Source organism: Lithohypha guttulata (genome assembly GCF_036872675.1).
Source record: "Lithohypha guttulata strain CCFEE 5908 chromosome Unknown scaffold_1, whole genome shotgun sequence".
In the NCBI taxonomy this organism is placed as follows: domain Eukaryota; kingdom Fungi; phylum Ascomycota; class Eurotiomycetes; order Chaetothyriales; family Trichomeriaceae; genus Lithohypha; species Lithohypha guttulata.
Genome location: NW_027042750.1, coordinates 4,634,082 through 4,646,748, shown reverse-complemented (window position 1 = coordinate 4,646,748; position 12,667 = coordinate 4,634,082). Strand labels below are relative to the sequence as shown.

General features: G+C 48.2%; 4 protein-coding genes across 4 annotated transcripts; all 4 read right to left on the bottom strand.

Annotated features, from left to right (window-relative positions):
• Nucleotides 1–685: 685 nt before the first annotated feature.
• On the bottom strand, nucleotides 686–2,064 carry CDC73 (accessory factor associated with RNA polymerase II; the record flags this gene model as incomplete). Its single annotated transcript, XM_064896086.1, has 2 exons — nucleotides 686–1,390; nucleotides 1,441–2,064. 2 exons carry the CDS (start codon nucleotides 2,062–2,064, stop codon nucleotides 686–688), a joined length of 1,329 nt encoding a protein of 442 aa, XP_064758773.1.
• A 799-nt stretch (nucleotides 2,065–2,863) lies between these two features.
• LTR64_001706 (uncharacterized protein) lies at nucleotides 2,864–4,569 on the bottom strand (the record flags this gene model as incomplete). The annotated part of the gene is made up of 3 exons (XM_064896085.1): nucleotides 2,864–3,070; nucleotides 3,120–3,307; nucleotides 3,357–4,569. The coding sequence occupies 3 exons, from the start codon at nucleotides 4,567–4,569 to the stop codon at nucleotides 2,864–2,866; spliced, it is 1,608 nt and encodes a 535-aa protein (XP_064758772.1).
• Nucleotides 4,570–9,094: 4,525 nt separating this feature from the next.
• Nucleotides 9,095–10,799, bottom strand: ASH2 (transcription factor, contains a PHD finger motif; the record flags this gene model as incomplete). The annotated part of the gene is made up of 2 exons (XM_064896084.1): nucleotides 9,095–10,502; nucleotides 10,552–10,799. 2 exons carry the CDS (start codon nucleotides 10,797–10,799, stop codon nucleotides 9,095–9,097), a joined length of 1,656 nt encoding a protein of 551 aa, XP_064758771.1.
• A 710-nt stretch (nucleotides 10,800–11,509) lies between these two features.
• Nucleotides 11,510–12,493, bottom strand: LTR64_001704 (uncharacterized protein; the record flags this gene model as incomplete). The annotated part of the gene is made up of 3 exons (XM_064896083.1): nucleotides 11,510–11,981; nucleotides 12,090–12,337; nucleotides 12,395–12,493. 3 exons carry the CDS (start codon nucleotides 12,491–12,493, stop codon nucleotides 11,510–11,512), a joined length of 819 nt encoding a protein of 272 aa, XP_064758770.1.
• Nucleotides 12,494–12,667: the final 174 nt, after the last annotated feature.

Here is a 12,667-nt window from a genome sequence, read left to right as displayed (position 1 = left end):
ATCATTATTAGTATTACATAACCTCCAGCTTAGAATTACAGCTGTATCGTCGTTGCTCCTCTCCTTCTTGACTCAATCTTGCCATTTCCTTCTGCATCCTCACTTCTTCTTTCTTGAGTCCCGTGCGCTTCCTCCGCTCAGTCAGAAAATACAACGTAGTACCAGTAACAGCTGCTTCGGTAGCCTTAATCGCAAATTCAGGCCCTGCTAGCTGCCTCACAGGTTACCTTCACCTTCAGATCGGTCCAAAATACTGAGTACATTTTTGTACAGACACCAGGGACCGAATAGAGAAGTACTTCTTCCTACTTGGCCAGTTCCAGATTCAAAGTTGTGGTTGTTATGTTATGACACCTTTTCCTGGAACTGTGTGGTACAGTGATTTAAGAAGGGGCAGTTTTTGTCGAACTTGCCTATGATTCTAGTATTTCAAAATGCGTGTTTTAGAGCCAAAATATCTGCTGGGTTTGAGGTATCGAGTCGAGACGAAATGTTGCCCTCTCTTGCTTCCTCGCCTGTCCAGTCGACTGCCAACCGCTGAGTGACTATTCATAATTTAACCGTGCCCCAACGCCATGCTATACCCCGATGGTTCGTCGATATGGATTGGAAGCCAATGTCCTGCATATGCCGTAGATCCAGGTACAAAATTAGCGTATAATACGTCGAAGACTAGCTAATCCTCTCATCTATTCCAGTCTCCTTTCGATTTCATATTGTTTTCAATACTTCTCCACAGCTCTTCCACAGTCTCCCTATCTCTCCACCTCCTGTTCGCTCTTTGATCCATATCTACCCCGACCCCGTGAGCTCTCTCGTCCCATCTTTCTACTTCGAATTTCCGGACCGCACTTCCCCAACCCTTGATCTCGGTTGCAAGAGGTAGGCCTTTCTCGCCGACATATACACCCAAGACATTCTCAAATAGCTGTTGTGGCTCGCGCCATTTATAGCTCTTAAACTGCCAAGTTTGTCCCGTGGTGAAAACTGCGACGACACGAGACCAATACTCTGGCTTGAACTGATCGGGTGAATCGACTAGGATGAACCTGAAAGGCTTCGGAGAAAGGGAAGGTAGAGTTCGAGTAACGTGTAAGATATTCGGGGTCATTTGCGAGCTGAGAGCTGGATGATCTGGTGGAACGAAAACTCCCTGGTCGAGAAACGACTTAATGTTTGACATGCGGAGGAGACTCGATGCGGATGGTGATAGCATAATGATAGGATCTGAACGCTTGCTGTTTACATTCGACTGAGCTGGTTTCGCAGGTGGGATTGGCCGTGCTGCTATAGCCTTGGAGGCTGATTGACCCGGACGCGCGCTTGGTGCGCCTTTTGCGCCGCGGCGGCCGAGGAAAAGTTCTGCATGTTTGCGAACGTGAGAGAAGTCCTTTAATTGTCAGTAGCTAGAACCTGGGCAAGACGGACATGAGTGCTCACTGTTGGCTTTATGCCGCGTAATACGGAGTTGTGATCAGCCGTCTTGCGCTCTCCGTTATATATGGCCTGCAACCGCGAGTCCACTACTCTTACTGTCCTCCCTCCGACCTGCTGTGTTGTCGTTGCGCCTGTCCCTGGCTGTACAGGGACGCCAGCTCCTCCAGCGATTTCGGCAGCCTTAGCAGCGGCAGTGTCTGTGCCTGGAGCGCCTTCCACCGGTTTGATATATTCAGACTCGTCTGATGCACCCTCCAGCCATGTCATAAGTTCTATTCTTTCCACGAATACCAAATTCCGTATCCTCTGACCATCGGGTAGTTGTCCATTCAGCTCCTGTGCAGAGGCGATGTAATCAGATACGGTTACATCTTTCTGTACCCAAGCAAAGTATATACTTCGCAGGTCGACTTGTACTGTATCTGGCGTGGTCGAGGTGAAACGTGTAGGTGCCGTTAAGGGCAGGCATTGCGGTGATGGGTACGAGAAATAGAGGTGGCTTGCCTCCGCGAAAGACTGTGTAGTATTTGCGACTGCTTCGTCGGGATTCAACGTCGTTGTCAGTTGAGGAGGCTTGGAGACTGCGAGCGAGTTGCGTAGTAACAGTAAAGGGTCGGCAGTAGACATGGTGTATTCCCTAGCTAGATCACTTCGATACAAAAGGATACGTTGTGCCAGGTCCAACGCGATCTTGAAGATCAGTCCAATTCCTGCTACTCTTGTTATTCGTACTTTTGCACCCAACCCGAGACGAAGGTCAACAGGAATGCGAGTGTTCAATTAGATACGAGGCAGGACAAGGATGCCTGATGCCTTGGTGCCTCGGTGCCTTGTTACTGCTTGCCAATGAATGCAGTGTGTCTAAACTGCAGGTACTGTAGAACACTAAGGAGATCAAGCGCTGAGAGGTAAAACTTGAAGTGCCTGAAATTAAAAGAAACGTGATAATGAGTTTTTCTTTCTTAACTTAACAGCCAAGAGCAAGTCATATCTCACTCTTGCTAATAAACTCGTATAGACAGCCTCACTGAACCTTCCCATTGGGTATCACACCAGTATGAAGTCGACATCAATTGAAGATGGACCAGTTTTTACGCCCAAAAATGCAACAATGTTATGCCGAACCATTATGAAGGTCAAATCAGACACCCCTCGCTATGCTCCCAGTACACCGTTACATATCTAACTCATCTTTCCATCGTCCCGTATCAGTTTTGCATAAGAGTCATCAGAAATGGTTCCTCCCATAGGCTGAAATGATGTGCTGTGCTGTGGAATGCTGCTGCAGGTTGCCACCAGTCCTCGAGGACATACTCGTTTAAGCTTGAGCTTCACTGGATGCATTCAGTTTAGTCAAAGCATGAGCTAGATGTTGTCATAACTTGGAAGTTGATGTGAATATTATGTGATGTTACATTTCCTGCTTCTATCCCTTCCGACTGGTATTGGAGCGGCTGAGTACAGGCTTCTCGTTCGAGGATGTTGACGCAGGTGAAGGGGCGGTCTCTATAGTTGAGGGTGAGCCAGGCACGGGAGCTGGAGACAATGCTCGTTGCGCAAGCTGCATGTCAATTTGGTGTTCACGAATAATACTTTGATATCTTGTATCGCGCAGGAATTTCGGAACGGAGTCCTGCAATTTTGTTAGATCAACTGTATTGGCAAAGACAAGGCTGACTTACGCTTGCCATAAGTTTGGCGACACTGGAGGCTGCCAGCTCGATCAGGTGTAGGATTCTTTCCAGCCGTGCCCGCTGAACATCATTATCCGTTTCAGTTTGTATGATTTGTTCGTCAAGGCGATGACGCAGTGAGTGGTCAATATTGAGTTCGGAAGGTGCTCCGGTAGCCAGGAATGAATTGTAAAGGTCTTGCGAACAATTAGTACCAAAGCATGAGGGAAGAGGAGTCGGACTCACTATACGCGGTTGCTAAGCAATCTTTGACATACTCAGGCTTCACCACGCCATTCTCCTTCCTTCCATTGTGGTAAACTTTGAGCAGGCCTTGCACATCCATCCAGAAATTGAGGTTCTCCTCACATAGCGACATTTTTAGATGTTCTCTAAAGAGCATGCGGAGCGCTGGGTCGTGGACGATCATGTTGAATCTATTCATGTTTGTATCTCGTGGAATCTTCACCTTTTCATGGTCCGATTCGGTGCTTTCCTCACTGCTCATGCTTACTGGACGTGCTAACCAGCCACAGATCCTCTGGCCTTTCTCCGTAACAGCATAAATTGCATTCTTGGTCGGCTGGAAATGTGTTTCTGACGGAAATTGACGTTGGTAGTTTCTGTCCTCGATCACTGGTGCCATCAATTGTGCTCGTACAAAGCTCTCGCAAAGCTGAAGACACTCGCGGCGGTCGATGGTAGTACAACAGTCTTGTAACCAATCAGCCGCAGCTTTGCCCATGAACGTGTAAGGGACGGTTTTGTTCATCACTCTCCTGTCCTTGGCCATCTTTACGCCGACTAGTCCTGTCGCATAGTCCGAGACAGAATCTGAGTCGGATAGGGTGGTATTTGCCTTGAGATTTGGTCCTTCCATTCCACACATACGTCGAAATACGACCTCAACGGTTGTCTTGTCGAGGCTGATGCGGTCTGTGTCCATATCTCGCTCTAGAACGACGAGCTGCATTTGTGCCTTCTCACATAAGGCTTCGAGCTGTGGGGCGGGTTGGCCGTTCCTATCCACCCATCGCTTCAGAATTGTGCATCCTTTTGGTGTGACTTGCCAGATAGCACCCTTCGTAGGGAATTGTGGGTAGACCTTGCCATCTGCAGCCTCGATGAAACGAGCATCGACCAATTGCTGACATGTGGAACGCGCCATATCTCTTCCCATTGACCAGGTGGTCGAGGTAGTGGTCTGCACTGTCTTGGTGGGGTCGCTGTGGTCAGGTACGGTGTGTCTTTGAGTGACTTTCAAGCAGGCCAAAGGAGCCATAGCATCTTCAGAGGTGAACGTGTCCTCCACCTTGCGAAACCTTACTCGATGCTCTGTTAGCGGAACTGTGGACATCAAAGCGGCGAACATGTCCTTGAAATCTCTCATGGTAGACCGACCATCTATTGTTTCGAGTAGCGACTTCGAGGAGCCTTGGTAAGCAGATTTTGGGGGCATATTTGGCGTGTCTGGTAGTGGTACAACGGTTGTGGCAGATGGATTCTTTTCGGAATTCATTCTTGCGACCGTGGATGGAGAAGTGATATTTCTAGGCAAAGCTGGTCTTTGTACAACTGGCGTCGAATGCGTTTGCAAGCTACTAGATGACGTGGTTGACCTCAAGGCTGGTGTATTGGGTGCACCTATATTCGCGAGTTCTGCAACCTTGTCTCTTGCTAAGGCTGCCAGCGATCTCCTGCTCTTGCTAGTGGTCAAGCCGGACGACGAGGACGAGTGCTTATGGCCTTGTGGCCTGGGAGGGTTGATTGCAGGACGAGAGCGTGGGAGACCTGGTGGTTGCTCCAATATCGGTCGTTGTGCAGTTGAAGTCATGGAGGTTACTCATAAAATTAGAGAGCTGGGCATGACTGCCGTGATATGGTTGTGGTAGGGGACAGCCCTGCGCGGTGTGAAAGCTGCGACTGATCGACTGGGATGAATGGGTCTGAGACGAGTAGAAGTTAAGGCTTCTGATGGAAATGGAGTTCTGGTGGATGACCAGTGGTGGACACAGTCTGCTCGTGGTAAGCCGTTCCAAGCCTCAGCCAGACAATTAGGTGGACGCTATGATTCAAATGGCTGACTGCTCACACAGCGTGGGAGCGAGGACTAGTGCAAAAAAAGCTGGAGGAGCGGACAAAGTTTTTTGCGTTAGGTCATCTCCAATTTGAACAAGCGGTGCTCTACTCCTTGCTCTGTGCCTTATGAGTCCCTCACTAGCCCACACTAGGCAGGTCACTGTCGTGTAACCTTGTCAGTTCAGGAGCATCCGGCTCAAGCGAGAAGCGTGCTTGCAACGTGGCCGAGCACACAGGTTGTACTCGTAAGAGATTGGCTTCTGTTGTGCTGCTGTTACTGGTTACGTGGTTTTGCTGATCTTAGTTGCTCCAAAGGAGCGTGCAAAAATTTGCTTGACTACTAAGCGGCTCTTTCCAGGTTGATGACATGAGTCGGAAGGCAAAAGAAAGATTGACAATGATGGCGGCGACGATCATACGCTCAACATCGTTGCCGAAAATGAAACAGCAGTACGAAGTCAAACTGCATTACAATTGGCTGTGAATTCTACGTCCTCACAGCTTCACGAGATATAGCAATACACAGCACTCGAAGAAAGCCTGTATGCAAGCACTTTTCGAGCTTGTGTCTCAGTATGTATGCCTCGAATTTCCAGCCTCTTACGTATTGCCAACCAGTGATCAAGACAATCCTAATCTTCAGATGTTATGAATATCTTCCTTGCTATCAATACCGATTCTCGTTCTCAGTTGAAAAGACCTACCTCCGTATTGTTCCAAATGCATGGTGCCTATCGCCGCTACCGATTCTAGTGTCGTTTTCAGAACAACTCCGCAGCACTAGCTTTCTGAAACATTTTCGTTCATCGTAAAGCCGCAAGGAACACATCGCAGTGCCTTCTCCTCTCGTCCACTAATGAAAAGAAAATAGCTTCTGGGCATGATTCGCACTTTAATTCGAATTTTCGGCGGACAGTCTGCGGAACGACCGGGATCCTGCGAACTTTATCTCACAGAAACACGTTTTGCTGGGATCGAAGCTTGTGGGTGCCACTCCATCTCATCTCCAATCCAAATACGATCTGCCATGGTATTGCCCGCTTTACCAGCAGATTGACCTATCTTTCCTAGCTTTAAAGCTAGTTGCTGGTTTTCTGGAAGGAAATTGTTACTGCCGACCATGAAAAGCTCGAAGAGTAACGTCAGTATTCGTTGTCCCTGTCCGTGCTCACTCGATGATAAGTGACCTACTGGCGTGTGACATGCATGGAAATTACAACTCCTCGTATGGATTGTGGTGAAGCAACCTGCTTGGACGCTTCTGTTTTATCTTGATATACATGCCTAAAACTGTGGGCTCGTTCCATGGAGATAATTGCGTCGAGCTGCAACCGAGCATAATGAAGTTCAGACAATCCTCCTGGAAAGCTTGCTTTTCCCGAGGTAGCTGGGGTTCATGGGACGCAGTGAACACATGATCAGAATTATACGTACCTCCTGCTGGCGCACTTAGAGCTGGGGAATCTATGTGTACGAATGATAAGGGTATGAGTGCTGGCATTCCGCATCATTACGAAGTCAAGGTCATATCGATCAATCTGTTGTGCCGTACTTGAATGATTTGTTACCATAACTACTGTACTTGCACGGCAGTATTCGCGGTATGCACAATTCAATGTTCTGGAAAACCAACAACCAACAATGAAGGAGAACCACTAGCATCGAACTCTTGTCGTTGCACATGGAACCGACCGTTTGAGTTCAGCTACATAATAGCAAAACTATATCAAGCCACGACCTTGCTTAGATTCGATCATCACTCGTCTTCGAAACACTATGTATTTCTTCTTGCCTGGAATCAGTCGAGGAGTTCTCAATCGACAGCTGATACGGAAAGATCTCAGACATCCTGTCTGCCTTCTTCCATCTGAGAAGCCTCTCCCTCAGGCGTGCTGCCCAGTCATCATCGCATTTCATAAAAATACTGAACAGCTCGATTATGTGCAGCAGCCCACTCTCGGGAAAATGGATTTTTGATTACATGCTAGCCTAAAAGCTTGGTCGATCCTTTCGGGCTGGCCTGACTCACACGCGCCCGAACTAGCGAGCATCTCCGTCACGAGAAAGTGTTCGAAATGCGTATCTGAGGGCGGCCAGGTACAACATCCAGGTCAAACTTACTGTATGATTCAAGGTCCACCTGAAATTCGAGCTGTATAGAGAGAAGATCTTGGGTCTGTGCAACAAGTTGTGATCGCTTATGCTATATAAACGAGGTCAGCCAAAATCGATTCTGCTGTTTCAGGCTGCAATTCAACTCCGAACACATACTGCTACAGCAGAGAGCCACAAGGTACTTGGTTTGAATGTACTTCTCGTACGGTCTAATCTCGGTGGTGGTATTGACTTCGAAGTTTCCGTTACAGCAGGCACGAGGAGTACTTGCACGCGCTACCATGCACATCCTTGTCCTGGGCTGCATCAAAACACTGCAGAAGCTGCCAGGATCGAGTGGAACTCACCACTCGCCACGTGGCAGCAGGCGTGCATCCCACTTATTTCCCGCCTGTGTGGTAGCTGGTCTCTCCTGACAGCCACTTTTCTGCTTGCTTCATCACCACGTGGCCAGTAGCAAGGATGCCGTCGCAGATGTCTCGCAACCGTCACTGATATCGGCGGCGACTCGGAGAAATCTTTATCTGTACAAATATTGCGTCCTCGTGTTCTTCACGTGCTTGTCAATCTTATCAACTGTCAGGTACCTGACATTGTTGACCAACAAGCTATCTCCCGAAATAGGCATTGCTTCAGCACACAAGCAGTGAGTCACTTCCATTGGTTTCTGGAAATCACATCCCTGTGACCATGTGGTCGAAATGGAGACCTGGAAATCCACCTCCGTGCTTTTGCATTGCATATACTCTCGTTATTTGCACGAGCAGTCGCGTTTCTAGACGTCAATTCGTTAAACATGGACATCCCTAACCGCCAATGCTGGAACACGAAGCAACAGTCATATCGACAAGCCTTGTGGTGATTATTTCAGTCTCCACGGAAGCTCTCTCGAACACTTTAGAAATTTCGTAGCGACTTTTCGTTTCGCGAGTTCGCCCGGTTGTCTCTAATGAAGCGAGAACACTAGTAGACAGCCACCAGCGAGCGGCGCGTCCAAGTGTTAATGAGCATAGTCCACGAACGATTAACATACGAATAGAAAGCTGGCACGCCGTTACAGCACGATGTGAGACAAAAGAAACAGCTTCATGAAGCCTTATCGATCCAATGGATTTAGTGACCAGGTGGGAGATGAGCACGTTGCACTCGGTAGGTCCGGCAGTTCACCACCAGCCCCAATCTCTCGTTACCACTTAAATCTGATAAAAGTAGGAATTTTGAATTACAAGCCAGCCCTTTAGGTGACCAAACCAATTGCTTGTTCCGAAAGAGCTTCGCAACCTCCAAAAGTACCAAACGTGGTTCTCTCCGTGCTCGAATTCAACGTAGCATTGCTGCAGCATGATGACTGTCCTGCTCGAGTAGACCGAGCTTCGGCGACCACAGATAGGTCCGCGCGTCGTAGCCCAAACGCATGCTTTCTCAGCCTAGAATTGACCAGACATATATCCAAGTGATGGCGAAGGGTATACTAGCTTGAGCGAACAGAACGACATTTTCCTAAAACTTTGAGAGGATTATGAGATGCTGGAGAGCACCAGACTCTGAGCAGCAAGTACGGCTCAATTGTCCTTCGAAGCATTTCAAGATGCCGATTCTCCAAAGTAACGTGAACTCTTCTGAGTATCTGTTGTAATGTGGACTTGAGCCATGTGTGTACAAAGGCAAATACTTGCTGTAAAGAAATGTGTTATCCGCTGTGATGGGGATTCAAGCGTTCATAAATTCGGTATATGATGTCTTTGCAATCTTAGGACTGAGAGATTGTGTCAAAAATAATTAGAGGGATGTCACGAACCCGGACCTCCTACTTTGCTTGCCACGGCATGTCTCATGTAGTCTGTTCGCCCATTAAGCTTTTCCAAGTAAATCTCGTCAACCACATCACAAACAAAGTCATCCACGATCTGCTCGTTATATCGTTCACCAATTGCTCTGCACATCTTCCTGGGCTCCGGACCGGGATCCTGCTCGTACCCGTGCCACCAAGGGCCGTCGAACTTGCATTCTACCGCACCACCTGTGAAATGTGACAAAGCTGGGTAATACCCCAATAATCCATCGTCAACGGCGCCTTCTTTGAGCGAGGTCTTGCTTCCAAGCTCGATGTAGGAGGCTGGAGGAAGGAATGCAAAGAGATGTTTCGCAAGAATACCGTGATATTTCCCGTTGACCCAGACCTCGATCTTGGAGCCTGGTAACGTTCTGAGATGCGGCAATTCGTGTTGTGGATGTGTTTCGGTGTTTAGATCGTATGGTTTGCCAGTTTCTGGGTTCTGAGATTTGGTTTTATTGCCAGCACTTGGTCTGCTGAGGTCGTTGTGAGGAGTGTAGTCTGGACACTCAAAGTATACCTGCCCTTTGAGGCCGAAAGGATTACGATCGCGAATGACTTCGTGATCAGATGGAAGGGTATGGTTGGACAGTGAAGAGAGTTGCCATCGCAGCGCTGCTCTCAGAGGATCAGGCTCGGCTGGTTTGACAGAGTCTTCCCTCTCTTTGAGCTTGTTCTTGCCAGAAGCGCTTTGCTTCCCAGTCTTGGACGTCTTTTGACGCTTGTTTTTCGACAAGTGAGCAGGACCGCATTCGAGATGGGGGTAGTCGCCAGGATTGAAGGTACCTTCGACCACTTTCTTGTGGACTTCGAGAGGTGGTAGGGTGATCATCAGACCTATCACGTCGCCAGGCGAAAGGTCATCGAAATCTTGCCCACCTTGAATATGCTGAATCTCGGAGTTGAATCGTACCACGCCATAATCTCGGCCATAACCTGAGCGCGTCGCGACTGCATAGCTATAGGCGCTGTTACCTAAAGGCTCTCCATAAGCTGCCTCTCTTCTAGCAAAGCCGACTCTTAAGCCTCCTCTGCTAGTGCTTGTTCTATCTCCTTCTTGAAACGACGATAGTGATGCTTTGGGTGGTTCTCGACCAGGCGGTGCTTGTGAAATAACCTTGGCTTCCCAGAAGAACTGCCCTTCTCTTGCAAAGACGTTTGCTTTAGTTGTGTAGTGACCCCATTCTCCAGTCTTACTGAGCATGTCCTTGCTAAAGCAATTTCTCAGTTTATCTATCTGGCATTGTGGATGTTGTTCGTCGCTCAGGCGGGCGTGGTATGGAGGCGCTTCTGCGGCATGAAAGTAGAGGCTCTGAGGATCGCGACGTGCACGAATGTAGAATCGCTTCTCTCTTGTCTCGACACTCCGTGAAATTAGCGGCACGTTCATTGATTGCCGAAGTGTAAACTTACTGGTGACCAAGAGTGTAAAAGTCGAATTTCTCTCCATTTGCTCCTATCTTGGTGTGGTCGTGAGTCTTCTTTACCTCCTCTTGCTCCTGCTCGTATTTTGCTTCACGATTCACGACATAGACTGGCAGGTAGACGCGATTATCATGCTTGGATTTGTCAATACTGCTCGCCGCGGTACCTGTAGACTCTTTGAGTTTCGTACTAGGAATCTTTTCTCGATGCCCACGGCCACCTGAGACTTCGTCCATAATGTTGACGTTGAGTTGAGATCACAGAGGATGGGAACATCTGTCAAAAGAGAAGTTGTCTGGATACCGAACCAAACATCTAAACACAATTATTCAAGAGTCTCGAGGTGGTGACCCGCGTCACTGATCACGACTACACGTTAAAGTGGTTGCATCTCAAAGCACCCAAGCACTGCACAAACTTGCCAGGCACTATACAATTACCTCTTCACGACGAGCGGCAGTATTGACACATTTGTTCGCTGCGCCCCTTTCAGAAGATTGTTGTTGTGAGTGCTTGCGACTTCGTTGAATTGCTGTCTACTTTACATGGCGGACTGGTAATTGAAGGATATTGGAGCACTGGCATCATTGTCCAATGGATCTGAAACACGACTGGGTTGCACTCGCGGCACACAGCCTAAAATCGACAGGAACCAGCACACCCTTATGAGCAGCAAGTCTAAGCGCTAGAGCGCCGACTCGTGCTGCTCTTCTGAAGTGGCCAAATATATAGACTTGTTGAGAGTTGTGAATCGGTGTCTAAACCACATATACACTTCTGTCATATGTCCAACGTTACAACAGCACCTCAAACCGATAATAATTAATACCTGACATGGCAGATGATTGTGTCCATTGAGATATCTGGCCTGGCTCTCTTTCGCTTGCAATTTGTGTCGACATCGACTAATCACACCCATCGTTGAGATCATTCAGGATAATCAAAATCAAGCGTCTTCACCCCATCCGTCAAGCACTCTGACAACGTCACCCACATTTGGCCAGGTATCTAGCTTCGCCTTCACAAGAAAGGCCTCACCTACGAACTCAACGACGCCCATCATCGCGACCTTGATGTTTCTCAACAAATCTTTCACCTTCCGAACGCTTTCGCTTTTGTCGTCCATACCTCTAGCACCAAGAAGTCGCCCAAGACCTCTGAGATGCCATAATGCAGGACCTGTACCAAGTCCCAGGCAGGAGATCGTGACAAACACAATGAGTTCTGTTTCGAGGGGTGTAAACTGTTCGAAGTCCGATAGGTACAGGCCATAGACGGTGAAGAGCTCCATAAACTGGACATCAGCTGTGTGGTAACCCCATTGAGGAAAGATTCGGTTGTGCAAGAGTTCGTGACCATAGATAGAGTGTATCGTGTCGAGTCCCCTGGCGTGTATAGCGTCGCGGTCTATCGTGTTCCTAAAAGGCACTCCGTCGTCAGAATATGCAAGGTAATAAGTCAGGAAAGAGTTCAGTGTCAATGCACTGCGTGGTGTTTAGGGACTTCTCGGAAAATGTAATACCTACCATTTTTCACTCAACTGACTATCCTTGGCTTTTCCCTGTGGCGTACCTTCTGCTGCTGCAAGCGGTGTCATAGCCATGAGAACCTGTGGCGCTCCATTCAACGTTACTTGCTTGAGCAGAAGGTCTCTGAATTGTAGAGATAGTTTCTGCTTGGCGTCTTCATGCGTGAATGCAACATTGTGCTGAGTCAGATACGTATAGAATTCCGCCAGGAGTTGTGGTGATGGAGACGTAGCCAGTGCGGCGGCCTATCTGCCATGGTCAGATCTCAAGAGAATGTTTCAATCTTTTGGCAGCATTCTAACTATCAGTATGTACCAGACTTGATCACCTAATTCTTTCGGGGTGAGAGATTTGGTTTGGTCAATCAAGTCGTCCCACTGCTCTTTGGCGTAGATTGACATCTTGAATCAGTCTTCGTAGTTGAAACAAGACGAGCTGTAGATAGAACGGCCTTTGTCCTTTGTATGACCTTGGAACTGAGGACGATCTGAGGTCAGCAGAGTTCAACCGACGAACCGTTGGAGAACAATGTTCTCCATTGTCCTCTGCTTCAGGGAATCTTCGAGGAGGAGGAA